Source organism: Pogona vitticeps, chromosome 4 (assembly GCF_051106095.1).
Source record: "Pogona vitticeps strain Pit_001003342236 chromosome 4, PviZW2.1, whole genome shotgun sequence".
In the NCBI taxonomy this organism is placed as follows: domain Eukaryota; kingdom Metazoa; phylum Chordata; class Lepidosauria; order Squamata; family Agamidae; genus Pogona; species Pogona vitticeps.
Window position 1 is genome coordinate 53,538,740 of NC_135786.1, and position 20,848 is coordinate 53,559,587.

Consider the following 20,848-nt stretch of genomic DNA (forward strand, 5'->3'; position numbering starts at 1 on the left):
GCTCAGTCTACCCTATTTTGGAGCCTTTTGTTTTTACCAGCATTGGAAAACTGAAGCCTCTCTGGAGGTAGAGCTCCTATCTGCTGGGAGGAAACCCTCTGCCTCATCTTACCTTTTCCTTCTTTCAGTGGACCTGGTGGTCAAGTCTGCTTTGCTCCAACATAAATATTCCATCAGATCTTCTGTAGAAACAGTATAACAGATTTTGATGCACGCTGAAAGTTAATATAGTTGGCAGCAGGAGTAGATTACATGAACAGTTGGATAAATATAAAATCTCAGGTTTGTACATATATTGTAAACAAATTCCTTTAAAAGAGAAGAATAAAGGCATAGATTGAAGGATATTGTTTCTCTGGTATGTTGAGAAAGCATGCCACAGAGGTGTTACCGGCCAGATTTGGGTTTCAGTTTTCCGGCAAGGAATCAGGCATAGACGCAACAGCTGAACCAAAGGTCTGATTTTATTTTAAAGAGCAAAGAATAAGAAAGGTCACCTGGGACTTCCCTTAAAAGACCCCGAACATATAGTGTACATACATTTTATAATGATACAGGCAAAGAGCCGTAAAATGCTATGATTCTATTGGTCAATTGTACCCCAACTTTGTATCCAGTCCCTCATTGGGTAATTGATGCCAGCTGCGCTAATCTATTGGTTACATGTAGATATGCATATTGTGCCCCCATCTCTCCTTGACCTGAAAGTCTGGGGACAAGAGTATCCGTTTCTCTATCTATTGGTATGTTTATGTGTTTTCTTCATGGGCCATGATATATGGCCTTCAATACTCTGAATCACTTGTGAATGTTACTTGCTGGCTTCCTCCTACAAGCATTCCAATGGTGGGCCATCTGTTACATTAAAACCGTGGATAGGCAGAGAAGAAGAGTTACATTTTTATTCTGTGTCAGCCATAAATACTTTTGAGCTAGGCGTGAATGTTTCAGGGTTATTTTTTTTCTGAGGCCTGGTCTTTCTCTCAGTGTGTTATCAGTTCTAAAATGTAGTTTCATCTTTTCTCGGTATCAGAGGAAAATCTCAAAAGGGGGAAAGGATTCTTAAAACACGTAAGCTAAAATAGACCTTGTGCTTTAGTAATTTCCCTTTTTAAAAAAATCTGGAGATAATGCCATGATGAAACGTGGAGAAGGAATGAAATGAGATGAACACTCACTAATTAGCACTAATCTACTGGGATGTAATTATGAGAGGGAAATGTGATCTGATGCAAGGGAAATAACTCTGTTTGCAGGACTTCTCTGCTTCTGCTTTTACTGTACACAAGAGTTTTGTGTAGAGAAACTGGAATTTTAAAAAAGGTAGTTTTCTACTTCAGATAAACTGTCATCCCAAGATGGCCATAGCTGTGCTTAAGTTTGATAGAGTAGAAGTAGGCTGATACATCTCTCATAGGTATTTGGATACAATCACAGATGTGGGAACCAGAGTTACACAACAGTTTTTGGATGCAAAATGGATGACCAATTATGAGATTTCCGTTATCCAGATATATGTTGGGAGGTAAATTCTGCCAAGTATGGCCCTTCCAAGAAATTCCTGGCTTGTGTGGTTGATAATTTTCTCCTACAAAAAGTGGAGAAAGAAACTAGAGGATTTGCCATCCTTGATTTGATTCTGACCAACAGAGATGACTTGGTGAGGGAAGTGACAGTAAGGGGAACTCTAGGCAAGAGTGACCGTGTCCTTCTAGAATTCTTGATTTCAAAGGAATCGAAAGCAGAGTGTAGCCACACACTTCTGCTGGATTTTTAAAAAGACAATTTTAATAATCTCAGAACAAGGATAAGTAAGGTCCCATGGCAGCAGATCCTAACAAGAGAAGGAGTCCAAGAAGGGTGAGAGCTTTTTAAAAAAGAAATTCTAAAAGCATAACTACAGACAGTTCCAACAAGACAAAAAGGGGGGAGTGGCAAAAAAGGCCAGTGTGGCTTCACAAAAAGCTCAGGGAGGGCCTAAAAACCAAAAAAGACAGACATGTACAGGAAATGGAGTGAGTAGCAAAAAAACAGACATACTGGCACAGCTCAGGAATGGAGATGGAAAATGATAACAGAGGACAAAGAAAAGGCAGAGGTGCTCAATTCCTATTTTAGTTTCAGCCACAAGGACAGGGGATCACTACACACAAAAGACCAGCTAATGACACCCATCAACCACAGGAACAGATAATCTCTTCTCCTTAGCACAACAATACACCCACAACAATACACACTAATCACCCATCTACAGAAAAAGACAAAAGACTATCTCACAGCCATAAATACTGCACTCCCAAGCCAAACTACACCAGAGCACAGAGTGCTGTCCTCTGAAGATGCCGGCCACAGAGACTGGCGAAACGTTAGGAAGAACAACCTTCAGAACACGGCCAAGGAGCCCTAAAAACCCACAACAACCATGGGGGATATGGCTCAGCAAAACTACAAGCAAGAAGGATCTTGGAATTGTCGTAGATCACAAGCTAAATATGAGCCAAGTGTGATGTGGCCTTTAAAAAAAAGGCAAATGCAATATTAGGCTGCATTAATAGAAGTCTAGTTGCCAAATTCTGTGAGGTTCTAGTCCCCCTCTATTCAGCACTGGTTAGGCCTCACCTTGTGTGTTGTGTTCAGTTCTGGACACCACACTTCAAGAAGGATGCTAACAAATTGGAACAGGTTCAGAGGAGGGCGACAAGGATGATCAGGGGGCGGGAAACAAAGCCTTATGAGGAAAGGCTGAAAGAATTGGACATGTTTAGCCTTGAGAAAAGAAGACTGAGGGGTGATATGATAACACTTTTCAAATATTTGAAAGGCTGTCATACAGCGGAGGGGCAAGATCTGTTATCAATCATCCCAGAGTGCAGGACACGTAACAATGGGCTCAAGTTACAGGAAGACAGATTTCAATTGAATATCAGGAAAAACTTCCTAACTGTTAGAGCAGTACGAGAGTGGAACCAGTTACCTTGGGAGTTGGTGAGTGCTCCAACATTGGAGGCATTCATGAAAAACTTAGATAATCACCTGGCAGATATGCTTTGATTGTATTCTTGCATTGAGTAGGGGGTTGGACTTGATGGCCTTGTAGGCCCCTTCCAACTTTGCTTTTCTATGATTCTATGAGTGATATGGATCTTAAATCTTTTGCCATCTATTTCTGTACAGTATGAACATGAGACTATGAAAAGAAACACCTGCTTTTTGTAGTGATTAGACATCACCTTTTTTTTGCAACTTGATTGCTTTAAAAAATCTGCCCACATGTTAATCCCAGTGATCTGAAACCTTTTCAGTAGGTGCCACAATTTTTCTGTTGATTAATTGCAAGGGTTAATTAAATGTGTGAAAGTAATAAAGTGGTGTTCAGGATAATATTCAGGTAAATGCTGAAGTGATGCAACGAATCTTAATGTCACTTGAATAACTTTTGATTGAATGAGTTTTTTCTGGGTATGAATTAATTAATTCAAGGGTTATTTTTAGGCTTCTTGATCACTTAGAGCAAACTGTTTTTCTACCATTTGATGATCAAGTAATTTTTAATGTTAGAAGTAAATACTTCTGGTAGATATCTTTTTTCACAAACTGAGTAACATACAGAAGTAGATTATCCGGTCATATTTTATAATATTAAAAATGGTTGTGGTAGAAAATGTCTTTTCTTGTGTACTTTTAAAGCAACATTTGTTGTCCCTTGCAGAGACTTGTGTTCAGAGACAAAGTTTCTTTCTTAATCTATATAGCCCTAAACAAACTTTCCAGGAAGTTAGCCTGGTTTCTAAAAAAACCAGAAGTTGGGGGGACGGAAGCCCCTCTGATAGACCAAAAAAAACCCTGAATTTTAACTATGATGTTTTGCTTCTTGATCTGAAAATACGATGGGTTTTTAAGCAACATTATTCATAATTTATTTAAAATGAATTAGGAACCTACAGTCAACCCTCGACTTACAAACTTAATCCGTTCTGGAAGGACGTTCGTACGTCAAAAAATTCGTAAGTTGAAGTACCATTTCCCATTGAAATGCATGGGAACGGAATTAATCTGTTCCAACATTTTTTAAAAAATACCAAAATAAAAATAAAAAGAGCAAGTCCCACGCTGGGACTGCAAAACACACACACACACACACACACACACACACACACACACACACACACACACACACACACACACACACACACACACACACACAAAAACCACAGAAACATAAACCCCCCCAGTCCAAACCCACCCTCCAAAACCCACACAGAAAAGTTTTTTTAAAAAGGACTTACCAGTCCGAAGCCTGCCGGTGCTCCGCTGCCTTCGCCACAGCCGGGGGAGAGCGGACAAGCGCCCGGCCATCTCTACCTTCCGGTGTTCCACTGCCTCCGCCGTGGCCAAGGGCGAACGGACAAGCATCCGGCCAGCTCTAGCCTCCCGGAGCTGGGTGAGCGCTGCCTCCAATTGTGGTGGCAGGGGACACCGGGGAGGTCTCCGATGGCAGTGGGGAAGCTCCCAGGGCTTCTCCACTGCCATTGGAGACCTCCTGGGGGGGGCCACCACCGCGATTGGCGCCTTCAGGTTTTCCTGGGGAGTAGACCAGGCCTACCAGGGGAGGGCTTCCCCGGTAGGCCTGGTCTACCAGGCTTTCCCAGGGAGTAGACCGGGCCTACCGGGGGAAGCCCTCAGGAGGGCTTCCCCTGATAGGCCTGGTCTATTCCCTGGGAAAGCCTGAAGGCACTGATCACGGTGGCGGGGGAATCCCCGGAGGTCTCCGATGGCGGCAGAGAAGCCCTGAGACCTTCCCCGCTGCCATCAGAGACCTCCCTGGTGGTCCCCACCACTGTGATCGGTGCCTTTGGAGGTCTCAAAGGGCTTTCCCCTGACATCGGAGGAAGCCGTTTGAGAGCTCCGAAGGCAAAAAGGCAGGGAATAAGGGGGGGGGGGGAATTCGGATCTCCAGCCCTTTTGCCCTGCCTTTTTACCTTTGGAGCTCTCAAACTGCTTCTTCTGATGTTGGGGGGGGGGAAGCCCTTTGAGACCTCCAAAGGCACCGATTGTGGCAGCGGGGACCCCCAGGGAGGTCTCCCAGGACTTGCCCGCCACCATGGGAGATCTCCCTGGGGGTCCCTGCCACCGCAATCGGCGCCTTCAGAGCTCTGATAGGGCTTCCTCCGATGTTGGGGGGGGGGAAGCCGTTTGAAACCTCTGAAGCCAGAAAGGGCGGGAATTCGAATTTCCAGCCCTTTCGCCCTGCCTTTTTGGCTTCAGAAGTCTCAAACGGCTTTCCCCCCGACATTGGAGGAAGCCCTTTGAGAGCTCCGAAGGTGCCGATCGCTCCGTTGGCATCGACTTGCGAATGGAGCCTCGTTCATAGGTCAAGGCTCCGTTCACAAGTCGATGCCAAATTTTTCCAACGGAGCGGTTCATAAGTTGAAATGTTCATAACTAGGGCCGTTCGTAAATCGAGGGTTGACTGTATTTATGAAAAGTTTCAGATGACATTTTCCTGCTGAATTTTCCTGCTTCATCACACTGAATACTGAAAGCATAGATTACACATATTTTCCTTCCTTATTTCTCTTGCCTGATATCTATAGAGCAATAAAGGGCTACAATTTCTCTTTCCTAGGAACTGTTCTTAATGAACATTGTGAAAGCTTCATATGTTATCTGTCTCATAGTGAGAGCTGGGGGTTATCTGTAATGAAAGACCTTACAGGCACATCAGTAAATAAGAAATTCTTGAATATACAGTACATTATTACTCACTAGGCTAGAGGAATATACAGATTGACACAGGCTTTCAGTAACCCATGTTGTTTTTCTTTATATTTTAGATCTGTAGTGTATTTTGTATCCTGAGTGGGATGAACAGCTGTTGGCATTTCAATATCTTGCTGATGCCATCTTCCCATCCCTTTTATAGCTTTATTAAAACCATTGTCAAAATTAGTTCAAACAATCATTCTCAGTTCTATAGTCATGGGTGGTGTTGTATTGGTGCTGCTATGAATTTAGCCTATAGATATTGCTATATACTTTTTTGTGTGAAGTTGCTCTTTAAAGTTCACTCTTTAACCAACAGTTGGAGAAAACACAAGTAGAGGAAAAACCAAACAATATGAAGTCTTGATTTAAAATACTGAATTAATACTTCTGCAGATCTATAAACCTGTTGTTTGATAGACTTAATGCAGATGAGTATTTTAGTTACCTTTCGTGCATATTCAATTTTTTCTGCTTAGCCACTTCATAGTTTGTCATGGCATCTAATTTTCAGCTAATTGTTAGGCATGACCAGTTGATCATTACTGTGAACCAGAATTGCCTTCAAATTATGGTTTTGTAAACTTACTTCAACTCATGGCCTTAAACCACACTGGTAATCTCCAACGGCATGATCATGTTCTCCAAACAAAGAGAACATGCAAGATCGGAAAGTAACCCTGGACTAAACTGTAGTGCTGACTTTTAAACCACTGTTTTCCATGGATTGATGACTGTTTTAACAACAATAAAATAAATAAATTGCTCATCAGAAACAACCCTCCTGGTGCAATGAAACCCAGGTGAAACCTTCAGACACTACCAAGACCCCACCACATTCCAGTATTTGGAAAGAGTTAATTTGATAAGAGAGAGAGAGGGTTTTGGCTCTATCGTCTGCCTGTCGCAATCTGCATATGAAGAACAGTCTTCAGGAGGAAGTACTCTGTCACACATTGAACATTACTGAGAACCCTGATATTTCAGCATCCACAGTTGCACAGAGCTCTTCAGGCAGAGAAAGTGCAAGAGGTGGGATGGGACTAGAATTATCCCTGCTTGTGCTTTCAATTAATCCTGCATGTGTAGGTGCACGATTCTTGGCCCTGCTGCATACTGCCATGTGTGTTTCATCATGTGGCATAAGTAATTGAAACAGGATTCTGGAATATGTTGTCAAAAGCTGTGCTGTCTGATTTGTCAGAGACATATTAGCTTGATGGATGTGTGTATCATTTCATTGTCAAACCAGGAGTCACTCCACACAAAATATGCAAAGAACTGCGTTTGAACCTGTTTGCTTCCTAATGAATCGAAATGTGCAAGACAAATTGTCCAGATTTCTCCTTTTAAGAGCCAACAAGATTAAATTGTCTTAAATAATCAAATAAATAACTGGGCATTCACTAACATTTCCCTCAGCTGCTTAAGAGAAAGGACCATATATGTTAATAAATGTATAATCCATTAGTGAATGTTTTTAACATATTTTGCATAAATATAGCCTCTCCATTGACAAATGCTTTAATGCATTCTTTGCTGAATCTCAGGGACAGAAGCATGGCCCCCAGGTGTTTGTCTTAAGTATGTTGGGGGAGACCAGTTCGGTCATGTGAATATGGTGATGGTCCGGTCACTGGAGCCTCAGGAGATTGCAGATGTCAGTGTGCAGATGTGCAGCCCTAGTACTGCTGGAATGTATCAAGGACAATGGCGAATGTGCACTGCCACAGGACTCTACTATGGAGGTAAATATTAGCTTCTTGTTCACTTACAGTGTTTAAGCAACCTTCAGTGCTTCTAGGACTATGTTAGTTCATGTTAAAATTATAACCGTACTTCATAAAAGTATTATAGACCAGGAGTTCAAATAAATATTTTTATACATACTTTTTTGCATCTTGCAAAAAGGCAGTTCCTTGTATGTATTTTTCAGTGCAGCTATGAATGAATTAAACTGGCAACTGACACTTAAAAAGAAGCTTGTTTGCAGTGCTCATAGCGCAGCCTTTTTCTGCACTAGGCAAGTGTAAGACAAAGGATCTTGCTGAGCAATTTCTAAAGATTATATTCTTTACTTAGGCTGCTGTTTCCACTTCATGGGAAGCAATTCACAATGTGATTCTTTCCTTTCTCTTGGCAAATGCAGTTCCATGAGAAAGAAATTGTGTGATTTGATTGTAAAAGCAATGTTTCATCTCTAGAGAATGCTTTTCTTTTGGATAAGACTTTGCATAACCCCATTAAGTTATATTTCTCTACCACCAATATTTTTTTAAATTAAAAAAAATCTATATAATCCCAGTTGAGGCATATGCTATTAGACACAGACACAGCCATTTCATGTACTTGAGAATGACACTTCAACATAAAATATTTGTTCAGGACTGGATAAATCGTTATAACAGTTATTACAACAGTTGTTTTAGGGTTCCATTTATACTGTTCTTTGATGCTGGGTCCTGAGGTCACTTTGAGCACATATTAGTGTTCACTCTCTCTTTGAAAATATGGGCATTTTAATGCTTTATTTGAAAGACACATAGGATATCTGGATTGCAATTTTAGCCAGCCTTTTTAGATCACACACACAAAGATAGAATGAAACAATCCTTTTGTACAGAAGTATTACAGAATACATTTGTATTCAGGTATCTTTAGAAGTGAAATGTTATTCTGTTGTTTTCTGTTGGTAGGTTGCAACTCTCATCATATTAACATTTACCCATTAGAAATACAGATTTTCCTACAATCTTTCTCCACTGTTCCGTTGAACATTGCATTGTTTTTCCTGATTCTTATGTAGTTGGTGGACTAACACCACCAACACATGTACAAACTCAGTTCTCCTGGTGTTGATCTTTATGTCACCAAAATATTGCCACACACATCCAAAGATAAAATACACAGTGGCCATAGAATATTATCTTACTGCCAAGGTGCAAAAATGAGAAGACCAAATGAGGCAAAGAGTAGAGCAGGGTATCAAGAGCATCAATTACGAGCAGGCTACATAACAATACTTAGTCTCACATTCTGCTTTTAGGATTTGATTGCCCATTTTTCAGTTCATTTTTGTCAGTTGGCTGGCACATTCAGCAACATTCACACCAAATCATACTGTTCTCCCCTGCCGCGTTCCCCCCCCCAAGCTGGAGCATGAGATCAGTATTTTAATAGGTGCTCACTTTGTCTATCTGGAGGCTCTTGGTATAGCCCGTAGCATACCAGAGATGGGCTTAGATCTGAATACTATGATTAACAGCAGATGGCAGTATTTACTAGCTTCAAAGTTTCAAACTACTAAATTGTTTAGTACATTTTGGCACCTTGTTTCAGTGCCTCTCAATACCAATCTGAAAACGAAATCAAATTGATATTAAATGGAATTGTAGTTTGGTGGTGTTGGTGCTTGCACATACTTGTTTATAAGCAGCATGCTGACTTCTGGGAAGTACTAAAATTATACCTTCTGCTAACACAAGTTTCTCTTTCATAGACATCATCTGGGTGATTCTCAGTGTGGAAGTTGGAGGACTTTTAGGAGTAACACAACAGCTGTCATCATTTGAAACAGAGTTCAACACACAACCACATCGCAAGGTAGAAGGAAATTTTAACCCGTTCGCCTCTCCACAGAAGAACAGGCAACCAGATGAAAACAACTTAAAAGACCCTGGGGGTTCCGAGCTAGACACAATCAGCAAAAACACGTGGGGTTCTGCTCCTGACCAAATTGAACAAGATCAGACTGAACTGTCACAAAACTCTGTAAATCTCTCCCCCAGCAGTCACTCGAACAACTTATCAGTAGTGACATACAGTAAGGTAGGTGTTTTGGGGATACAGGAGAACCAGATGATCATGAGTCCATGGTCTTTACTGTAGCATTCTCTACAGTTTTGAGTACTCCTTCCCCACTCCTCTTTACAATGTCTTTGTCTGATTTATTTTAAATGGCTTATAGTTCACTGTTCAATTTTTCGGATCCTCTCATTTACTTAAAAGCAAGTGAGAACATAATTATCAAGTGTTTTAAACGTTTTGTTAAATTAATATTCTCTGCTTGCTGTATGTCAGGGTTCAAAAGGTAACAGGTTACAAAGTTACATTTTAGGATGCACTTAAAATTGAAGTATATTAGGTGGTAAGAAATCTAAAGATTATTTAGCTGGACTTGGAAGCTAAAATATATGGGTAGAAGGTGCTCACCAGAATGCTCTCTCCTAGTATTACTTTAAATTGGTCTTTGTTGTTTTTGTGTCCAAATGTTATTTAAAACTTTCACTGCCTTATACCCAAAAATGAAGGACAACATGTGGAATTCTCCCATCACAATTTAAAGTGATACAGACTGTTATTCTGGACAATAGGATAATTGTCATTTGGTGTACATTTGAAAACAAGATGAATAAAATGTGTTGGGCAGTTCATATGGAAGGAAGGCAAGTGAAGCAGGTAGTGTACTAGCGGATTGCAGTCATCTTCAGATTGTTGTTTAAATGAAAATTAGTCATGATAGACACATTTCTAAATAGCAATCATGACTGTGGTTTGGAATGGTAAGTCATAGAACCAACAAGAGAGACAGCAGTGTCCATGTTCATGTTTTGTAAGTACTCCCAAAATGCTGTACTCACCATTTGTTGTTATTTAGTGGTTAACAAATCAAACTCAATGGAAAATAGCTTTGACATTCCAAGATATGTAGTTGTATTTAATTTCACATGGGAAAATTGCTGGATTAGTTATGAAAGTTTGAATGCTATCAGAAGATCAAACCTCTTCATGTGGCTTGGGTATTGAGGAAGTAAGTTTGGTGAAAATCACTATCATAGATGTGTACTGCCCATCATGTAACTCTTGTGATAGAATGCTCATCTATAACAGATCAATTAAAACCTAACAGGTCACAAGATTTTGATAGTATTCACTGAGGAATGTTTAGATAACGCAAATGTTAAATAATTGAAATGAAATAATCAGCTCTTCCTCAAAATTTGCACTTAAAATTGAAGTATATTAGGTGGTAAGAAATCTAAAGATTATTTAGCTAGTAAAATATTAAAAATAGTAGTAATAGTCCAGGATAAATTAGTATTAGAATAATTAAAATAGAGTGTCTGAGGGAAAATGTATATGACTTAGCCAAAGTAAGTAGTGTTTCTGTAACTTGTAGAATTTTTTTGAGACTACAGAGGTAAGACTGATTAAGTGAAGTTACATAAAGCTTTGGGTAAATGTTCTTAACAAAATCATCTAAAGAAGCTTGGACACCTTTGTGACATCCACCCTCGTGCCCCTTGCTTGACCGTCAAGCCTCAGAGCACACAAAAGCAAACACTCTCTTCTTTTACACTTGCTGCCACCAGGTGATCTCTAAATCACCATTTACTTCAGGAAGATTCAGGTACACACTTCAATAAAACTTTGGTTTATTGATTACATAGATTGATTCATGAATATCTTCAGTAGCTAATCATTCCTCAGAATTTCCCCAAATTACACACTCTATTACACTGTCTGGCTTTTCTCTCCTGCCTGATTCTCTTACATTTTTCTTATTTATTTATTTATTTTATTTTATTTTATTTTATTTTATTTTATTTATTTATTTATTTATTTATTTATTTATTTATTTATTTATTTATTTATTTATTTATTTATTTATTTATATCCCGCCTATCTGGTCGTGTCAGGACCACTCTAGGCGGCTAACAACATTAAAAGATAATACAATAAATATACGTATAAAAACAATTTACATAACAGAAATACTGAGCAGAATAGGAAAGCTAAAGGAGAGGGGGGAAAAAAAGGGCATCAGGAATTATCTGATGGGAAGGCCTGCCTAAACATCCATGTTTTTAATTGATTCTTAAAAAATCTGACTCAATCTCACTTTAATCTCTCCCTCTGACTCTCTGACCCCACCTCTTATAGCATCTCTCTTGATTCCACCTCTCAGCAACATGAATATTCATAAACCATTACATAATACAACAAGAACCATAGATCTAATAAAAGGAGAATGCTACAACCTTTTTATAGAGAAAGACGCAAATAAGGATTGAATTTTAGTCAAAAAATTTTGAAAATTAGGTGGGTAGTTAAGACTGAAATCCACACTTTTTGCAATAGACAAGCAAGCACCAGTATCTCCCTAGTATTCATACTGAGATTGGTGCTGCTTTATTTGTTCATAAATAAAGAACTGGATGATGAGGGGTTGTTGAAGATGATGTAATCTCAAACAGCAGGAAGATTTCCAGAAACAGAATGTTCAAGAGAATAGCAACTGCGAATATTATGTGAGCACTTAATGATGTAAATTGCTAATTTAGAATTCTGGAAGATAAACTGGCAGAACTTAATATGCCAACATCATAGATGTACTGGTAGGATCTAAATTGCTTGTATTTATTTAGAGAGTTTAGTTATACTAAAAAACTCAGTTAAGACATTGGATTGGTGTGCTACAGTTGTCAACAGAGCCAATCCAGTGTTAACAGTTGAAATGAGGCTGAAAATAAAACAGCATAATGAGTAACGTAAATGCATTGTGTACCTCCGTTTAAAATGGGAGGAAAGCATCATGTGACTCATGGACTACATATACGTCCAAGCTGATTTTTGTAGCCCCTAAATAATCCTTTTTAAAAAATGCTTAAAGTCTTTGGTATGAAAAATTGATTGTTACTTCCCAGCCAGTCACTGCTTCTCTGTTCCTCTTTGGTTTATTTCATAATAAATATCTTATTTATCTTAAATAAATAAATAAATAAATATCTTAAATATCTTATAAATATCTTTTCATAATAATATCTTATTTAGTGATTAAACATATTTCCTTCTTCATGTTCTCTCTGAGTCACACACATGGATTTTGTGCCTATACAGAACGCACACGGAACCCCCCAGACCAAAGTAGTCTAAAGAGAAAAAATCCTTTCTTTTATCACAGCACATAAGCTCCAAATGTCACTAATGGTTCCCTCAGCCCTTTTCTATCTGCTGCTGAAGCAGTACATGTGAGATCACTCCAGAGATTTATTTTATATTCTTTTTGTTAAAAAAAAAAATTAAGTAGCTAACCTTATGCTTCTCTGCCATGGAAAAGAGGTTAGTATTCCCTCAGGCATATGACCTTTTATTGGCCTGTTTAAAAAGTGTACAGTATGTTGAGGCCAACAAATTAGTCACTTCATCTCTGAAGGTTACAATTGGCCATCTTCTGGTTCTACGTATGGGGATTGCTGGTTATGCAGACAGCTCTTCTGATACTGAAGCCATCCTCAGATCTGAAGGCTCTCATAGAGCCAAGACTATCTTCAGATCTTACAGCTGTTCCTAACCGTTGGTAACTTCCTGCAGAGAAGGGCTGCAGAAACTTCTGATTATTCCAACCTCTTGGAATTGGAGGGTAATTGGACATCTTTGCCTTTGCTACTGTTCCTTTTGGTTTCCTTGCCAGATTCCATGGTGGGAGATAGAGCTCCACTTCAGGAATATCTGAAGATTCTAGGTCAAGGACCTTTCCTTCATTGACAAATGGTCATTCATTAGCACAGAGGTCCCCAACACCTAGTCCGTGGCCTGGTGCTAGTCCATGGCCTGAGCCGGACGGCGCTGCAGAGACAGACCTCCCACCCCGACCCCCGCAGACACTCCTCCCCACAGACTGTTTGTGCCTGCGCCCACATGAGCACTCCCCCATCCCTTTGCGCATGCACACAAGTGACCCCTGAGCAACGCACCGCCCTTTGCACATGCGCATGAGCACAGGGGGGGCCCGCCTTCCCCAGCCAGTCCGCGGGGCTAAAAAGGTTGGGGACCGCTGCATTAGCAGGACTGATAAGATAATAGAAGACCTAGCAAAGACATTTCTGTAGCCAAGCACATGGAATCTTCACACACACAATTCCGTTACAGACAAACAGTATAAAACACCATGAAAATGTTCCTATTCTTATTCCAGGAACTGATCAGCTACAAATAAGGAGAGTTTTTTTTTCTTATGCTGTGAAAGGTTCTATATAGTCTTCTGTGCAGGGACAAAATCCATGTGTGTGAATTCATAACCACTTGAAGAACTACAGTTACAGAGAAGTAACCACTCATAGCTCTTTTTTGTATAAAATGCAGAGTTGATTCCAGAGTTAATTTCTATCATTGGCTGAACTCCTTTCAGGGGAGTTCATTAGAGGATATCAGGGCCAAAAGGAGAGGGTGAAGCATTTTCTACTTATTCTCTTTCCTAAGTGCCACCTCCCACTCTGTTGAATCCCACAATCCTTGATAATGCATATTGGGACATTATTAAGGAGGCTACAGGAGAGAAAGGAAGACAAGTCAAATTAATTTCCTATTCCAACAAATGTTCCACTGGATCTTTCAATATACAGAAAGAGTTAATTTGTTCAGGGAGGCAAGATCTGTATCTAATACATTTTTATAGAGTCACCCATTTCAAAAACTGTCTGGAAAAAAGAGTTACAGTCAAAATAATTACCACATTCAAGCACATTCCATATTGGGGCCTATTGCATTAAGAACAAGGTATCAGTATTGTAAGGGACGTAGTGGCGCTGCAGGTTAAACCGGAGACACCTCTGCGCTGCAAGGTCAGAAGACCTGCAGTCGTAAGATTGAATCCACATGACGGAGTGAGTTCCCGTCGCTTGTCCCAGCTCCTGCCAACCTAGGGGTTCGAAAGCATGCAAAATGTGAGTAGATAAATAGGTACCACCACAGTGGGAAGGTAACAGCATTCTGTGTCTAGTCGCGCTGGCCACGTGACCACGGAAGATTGTTAAGATTGTTCTATGGATTGGAAACTGAGATGATCACTGCCCCCTAGAGTCAGACACGACTGGACAAATTGTCAAGTGGAACCTTTACCTTTACTATCAGTATTGTAAGATATTAAAATTTACATGACTGTACCCAGTGTGGGATGTGGTGGCACCGCAGGTTAAACCGCAAAGCCTCTGGGCTGCAAGGTCAAAAGATCAGCAGTTCAAATCCACATAATGGAGTGAGCTCCCGTCGCTTGTCCCATCTCCTCCCAACCTAGCCGTTCGAAAACATGTACAATGCAAGTAGACAAATAGGTACGACCACAGTGGGAAGGTAATGGTTTTCTGTGTCTAGTCACATTGGCCATATGACCACGGAAACTGTCTATGGACAAACGCTGACTCTATGGCTTGGAAACGGAGATGAGCACCACCCCCTAGAGTCGGACACAACTGGGCAGTTGTCAAGGGGAACCTTTACCTTTTTTACCCAGTGAAGCATGCTTTATGCATGAGACACTTTCAAAAACTCCTACTGCAGAACAGTATAAACAGTAGCTTTTGTATAGAATTTAAAAGGGATGATTTGTATCTGTAGAATTAGTTAGACTGTTGTATGTACAATTTGGATTGTATTGCATAACACGAAGTTACATTAGAGGGTAGGATCTAGAAATTGGCACGAACCTTGGTTTGGAGGTTTATACCAGTTCATACACATGGCACTTAGGTGGCAAGCATTTCCTTCCACCACCTAACTGGTTGGATCCCTCCCTCACCAGCCGGCACATGCTCATCTCCTCCTCTTTAGTTGTTCAGCCAGTCTCTGGCAGGAGCACAGGCTTCCCTGACCTCTTTCCTTTGCTGATTGCCCACTCGAACAAGGAGGCAGCACAGGCAAACCCATGTTCCTTCTGGGGACTGGACGAACAGCTGAAGAAGAGGAGGAAAGGGTCGTACTCCAGCTGGTGAGTGGGAAATTGGCAGGGGAGGTGGGGGAAGGAAACACAGAGCACCTGTAATGCCGTGTGTACGAACCAGCACAAACCTCCAAACTCAGGCTCATGCCCATGTCTAGTATAGTCAATCCCTCTAAGAGAGGGATGCAAATGCATGTGCCTCAGCCTGTTTTTGTAGCCCCCAAATATAACCACTCTGCTAAAGACAAAAACTCTTGGAACCTTCAGGAGCTACAGTTGCCCTCTAAAGCTCATGACTTTTCTTTATTGAATATGCGAGAAGGGTGGCTTTTTCTGTGGGGTTTCTGAGGTTTCAACTTCTGACCTTGAAAAAGAAATTCTAAAGATAACAGTTTTAGAACCTGCTTTAAGGTAAGGTTCCTGTGATAAGGACTTAGAAAAGGAAAGGAAATTTGGTCAATGCAAGCATAACTGGAAATACATACCATATTTTTCCATGTATAAAATGACACTTTTTCCTAAAATCATTAGAGGAAAAATTATACATGGAAGGAGGTGGAGGAGCAGCTGCACTCGGCCGCCTCTTGCAGCTGCCCACTCACCTCCTCCAGCGCCACTGCCGGGACTCACCTCCAGCTCACGCCACCACCTTGTCCTCTGCCCAAAGGGAGCCCATGAGTGGTGCTGGAGGAGGCAATCCGGTGGAGGAGCAGCTGTGCTTGGCTGCCCCTCGCAGCTGCCCATTGACTGCTGCTGCCTCTGCCACCTGATCACCTCCTCCAGCACCACTCGCGGGGGCTCACATCCAGCTCACACTGCCACCTTGTCCCCTGCCTGAAGAGAGCCCCCAAGTGGCACTGGAGGAGGTGATCGTGTGGCAGCAGCAGTCAGTGGGCAGTCACGAGGGGTGGCCAAGCGCAGCTGCTCTTTCTCCTCTGCCTCCAGCAAGTGTCAAAATTGAGGGTTGTCTTATACATTGGGGGTCTTATACATGGAAAAATATGGTACTAGGTATAGAAAAATAAATAAAACTAGTTTACGTATTCTGTGTTAAATAAACATTTACATGTATGAACAATTACATTCTCATCATTGGAATGATGTAGAATAGTCACATGATCTAATCTTAGATTTCAGATAGTATAAAATTATTGTATGTTTATAACATTTTATAACATGTTTATAACATTATTATGGGAATTGAATGAAGAACAAGACTTGTCGTAAGTACAAGACAGACCAACAACCACAACATTGAATGGGAGATTCCAGAGCCCCTGTCTGAACTCACTTCTTCAGGAAGGACTGGAGCCACTATAAAAAACAGTGCTTCAAAGTTCTGTTCCAGACAAGAAGGATGTTAAGGCAAGTGGTATCTGAAGTGGCTGAGAACCCAGCAAAACTATCAAACTCCTTTGTCTGCCTTGCTTTGTAGATTATCCACCGACAAAGCAGCTTCTCTCCCATAACAAGAACCCAGTTCAAAATGGATCAAGATAATCAGTCTTATTAAAGCTGATGGACTAGTAGTCTTTCTACCCATTAGACTGCATATTAGGGGCCTCTCAAAAACACTGCCAGTCTCATAGCAACCTGCAGTTCCTCTGAAGCTATCTATGCCCCCTTCCATCAGCTTCCTTCATCTTCACAGCAACATTGTGGCTTAGAGGGAGATGCTAAATGGAACTAATGAAAAACTCCTTTTTAGCAAAAGTTCCCAGAATTCAGGCTGGCGAAATTCCTAGAAAATTCTGAAACTTGTAATCAAAAAGATATGAAAGTCCCATGCTTGGCATTAGCCATTATATTAACCCACTAGGTCTCCAAACCTTTACTTCTATATGCTGGTTTTATAAACTGCTAAGAGAAGTTTTAGATCAGTGGACTTCATGAGTCATTATGATGAAAAACAAGTTCCATGTGTATATAAATGCAATTATCAGTCAGTTCTCAGACATCATCTTCATAAAGTAAATGTTTGCTACCCATTCCCCCTTTTTACCAAGAAGCTTAATTTGGAATGGCTTTGCTTTATATAACCTTGCTTAAACTATCATTTGTGTTCCTGTTGTTGCCAAATTTCTTGGCAAAACATTTTGATATTAAAGCTTGTTCTTGTATGACATAATAGCTGGATATCAGAACCCAAATCTAATCCCTGGAGCAGGAATAGAACTAGATTAAAGTTTGTCTGAATCTTAATTAATAATGTGATTTACATGAAAGCTAAAAGCTAACATATGATGGAGAGGATACCTATTTTATTCTTTTTCAGCAAAAACAATAAGGAGTCTTATAGAATCTTGAAGATCAATTTTTTAAAAAATTTCATTTTAGGAAAAGCTTTTGCAAACGGTTGCACTTTTCTTCAAATATAGTTAAAGTAGTCATTGTGTTTCTGAAAAATTATGACTGGAGGTCATTTTAATTATTTGGATATTCCTCACTTATGCTGTGTGGCAAGTGTAAAACTTTTTACATTGAAAGCTGTTTACATGCAGCATAGATATTTGTTTAGGGGGAACATTTTTTGAAATATGATGACCCCCTCTTCCTCACATTCCAAACTGATAAGTAGTAAGAAGCCAGTACTATTTTTTCCTGAGACTCTAGATCACTCTCAACTAAGTAGAGTGAACAGATGAATTGTGGGAGACTGCTTAAAGCAACTGCGTTATATTTGTGTTGTACTCTTTGAACAAAATATAGTACAAAATGCTCTGTTCTGTTTGTGTTCAAAAGAGCCTAAGGTAGTTTAGAGAAGCATTGACCAGGAACAGCCTAGGAAGTGATGAAAAAAAGAGAATGATTGAGTAGTACTGTCTGAGGCTACCATCAGTGTAATCCAGGAGATCTCTGTTTTGTTTTGCAGCCATGCGTTAAAAGCTAATATCTTTTTTACAAAAAAATTAAATAATACTTCTATTTGTTCAAGCTCCTTGACAATCTAATGTGAAATAAAGCCATGCTGCTGTTCCTTTCCAATCCTTTCTGTTTTCTAGGGTGATACCTGCACTGGGGGGTGGGGTGGGGAATAACTGTGTCAAAGTGGGATAGGAGAGCAAACACCCCTGTTCAAAGCCCTGCATGGGAGGTGTTAACTTTAAACACAATGAGTTGTATTGGAGACAAACAGCTTGGTCTGTGTGTGTTACTTAAATTTGCCTAGAAGTACGCATGTTCCCTTGTATTGAGTGAGTCTTCTCTCCCATGTACGTTTTGGTAAATTTGTGTTCAATCTGAATTATAATTTTGGTGGCCTGGTTTAGTAATAGTGCTAGGAAAAGTAATTATATATTTTCTTGACAATTAAAAATTTGATACATTGCATAAAGATTGACTACTCTGTTGGCTAAAAGTAAAATTGTTGTATATAGACTTTAAAAAGGGAGATGTCTGTGAATCAATAAGAAAACTTCTGGGATGATTCTGATTATAATCAAATAATTTTTAAATAGTGTGAATATACTACAATGTGTGTTACAGTAAAAAAGCTAAAGAGCATTATTTTCGAAAGCAGTATTTTCATGTACTGTTAGCATTGAAGTACAAATTTCCTTAAGATTTATAGAAGTCATGTCTTGGAGCAAATGAAATTATGTATGATAACTACCACAGCCAAAAGCGCTGGGTAAGGAGCAGCATAATAGACATAATGTTGTCTCAGTTATTAGCATTACAGTGGTGCGCCACTTCAAGATTACCCTGGTACACGACGAATTCGCTTGACGATGAGGTTTTTGCAATCACTATTGCGATCACAAAACAGTGTTTCAATGGGGAAAATCCGCTTCACGATGATCGGTTCGGGAACCGATTTTTCGCTTAACGACGATTTTTCACTTAACGACAATCAAAAATAGCTGATCGTTGGGTTTTCAAAATGGCCACCCACTGTTTTCTGGACGTATTTCCGGAAGACAGTGATCGAAAATGGCTTCCCCTATGGACGATCTTTGCTTTACGATGAGGTATTTCACCCATTGGAACGCATTGAACCGGTTTTCAAAGCATTTCAATGGTTTTTTTTTCTTTCACTTGACGACGATATTGCTTAACAGCGATTTTAACGGAACGGATTAACATCGTCAAGCAGGGTACCACTGTATTTCTTGTGTCTCTTGTAAATGTGTTATTTTTAACATGTAACAGAACTGATTCCCAGATTATGTGATTCTGTATAATGTGATAAATAGCTGACTGTGTGTTAGCATCAGAAAGGTTGTAAGACTAAGCTAGAATACATAGTGGGTTGTACCTTATTTTTAAAAAAAGTTATCATAGCTTCTTCCCTTGTATTAATGAGGGCTTGTTATTAGGGTGTGCGTAGGTAAAATAAAAAGTTCAGTAGTTGCTATTAGGTACTAAATTGCAGTTAATGAAAGAAGTATTTGTAAAGTGTTTGCTTGCTTTGGTGCCTATAAATATGTTTTCACTTTTCTGTTGTACTATAGCTCCCCACAATTAAAATCAGAAATTAGAAATCTTTAAAATTAATTTATGCCAAAGCATTTGAGGTGAGGTGAAGCAGAAAAGAAACATGATTATGTCACACTGTGGAAGAGATTTATTTCAAGAATATGCCATTTTGCAAGGCTTTATTGAGGAGTATTCATTTATTTATTATTTATTTAAAATATTTATAGACCATTTTATATCAGGTATGAAATGATTTTAAAACATATGATTTTTAAAAACAGTTTAAAATCAGTTTAAAACACAAAATTGAAGCCATTAAAACCATTTGCATCAAAACCTGCACAGACCGGGATCCTCTATCCCCAAAGACTCAAGTATATTTTGACTTGGTGCTGGAATTATGCCCATGTTGGCACCAATCAAGTCTCCAAGGAGAGAACATTCAACAGTTGGAATGGATGAAAACAGGAAGAAAATAGTAGCATACTGAGAGATATTTAAAGACACTTTTTTTTCATTTTGTTTATTTATAGTGTGTAGCTATTAAATAGTTAAAACAGAAAGCTGACAGGTTTATGGTTTATTCTGATGCTGCTTACCTTGGCATATATTGGGGGATTTGAGTCATTGTAAATAAAGGTTGTGGAAATATATTATTTCCTCCTCCTGCTATTTGATCAGAGTTGGCCATGCTCATAGTGCCAGTGTCTGCTTGCTACAAAACGTACATGCAGACGGCAACTCCAAGTGTTATGCCTAGCTGAAGATGGAGAATGAGCCTTCATGCCCTAGTGAGCAGCTTTGTATGCTTATATGTAAACTACCGGGACTGTTCCGAGCTTATGAACATGGACGTATCAAGACTTTCAGTCACATATAAGGGATGTAACACTTCACATATAAGGGATGTAACACTTTGTGAAGGTAGACCAAGACTTCAGTGTATCA

General features: G+C 39.8%; 1 protein-coding gene across 1 annotated transcript in view; it reads left to right on the forward strand.

Moving 5' to 3' along the window:
• ILRUN (inflammation and lipid regulator with UBA-like and NBR1-like domains) overlaps nucleotides 1-20,848 on the forward strand; it is a 58,716-nt gene that overhangs the window by 34,786 nt on the left and 3,082 nt on the right. The window contains exons 3-4 of the mRNA XM_020796082.3: nucleotides 7,314-7,511; nucleotides 9,263-9,591. Coding sequence (XP_020651741.1) covers nucleotides 7,314-7,511; nucleotides 9,263-9,591 — 527 coding nt within the window. The remainder of the gene's footprint in view (nucleotides 1-7,313; nucleotides 7,512-9,262; nucleotides 9,592-20,848) is intronic.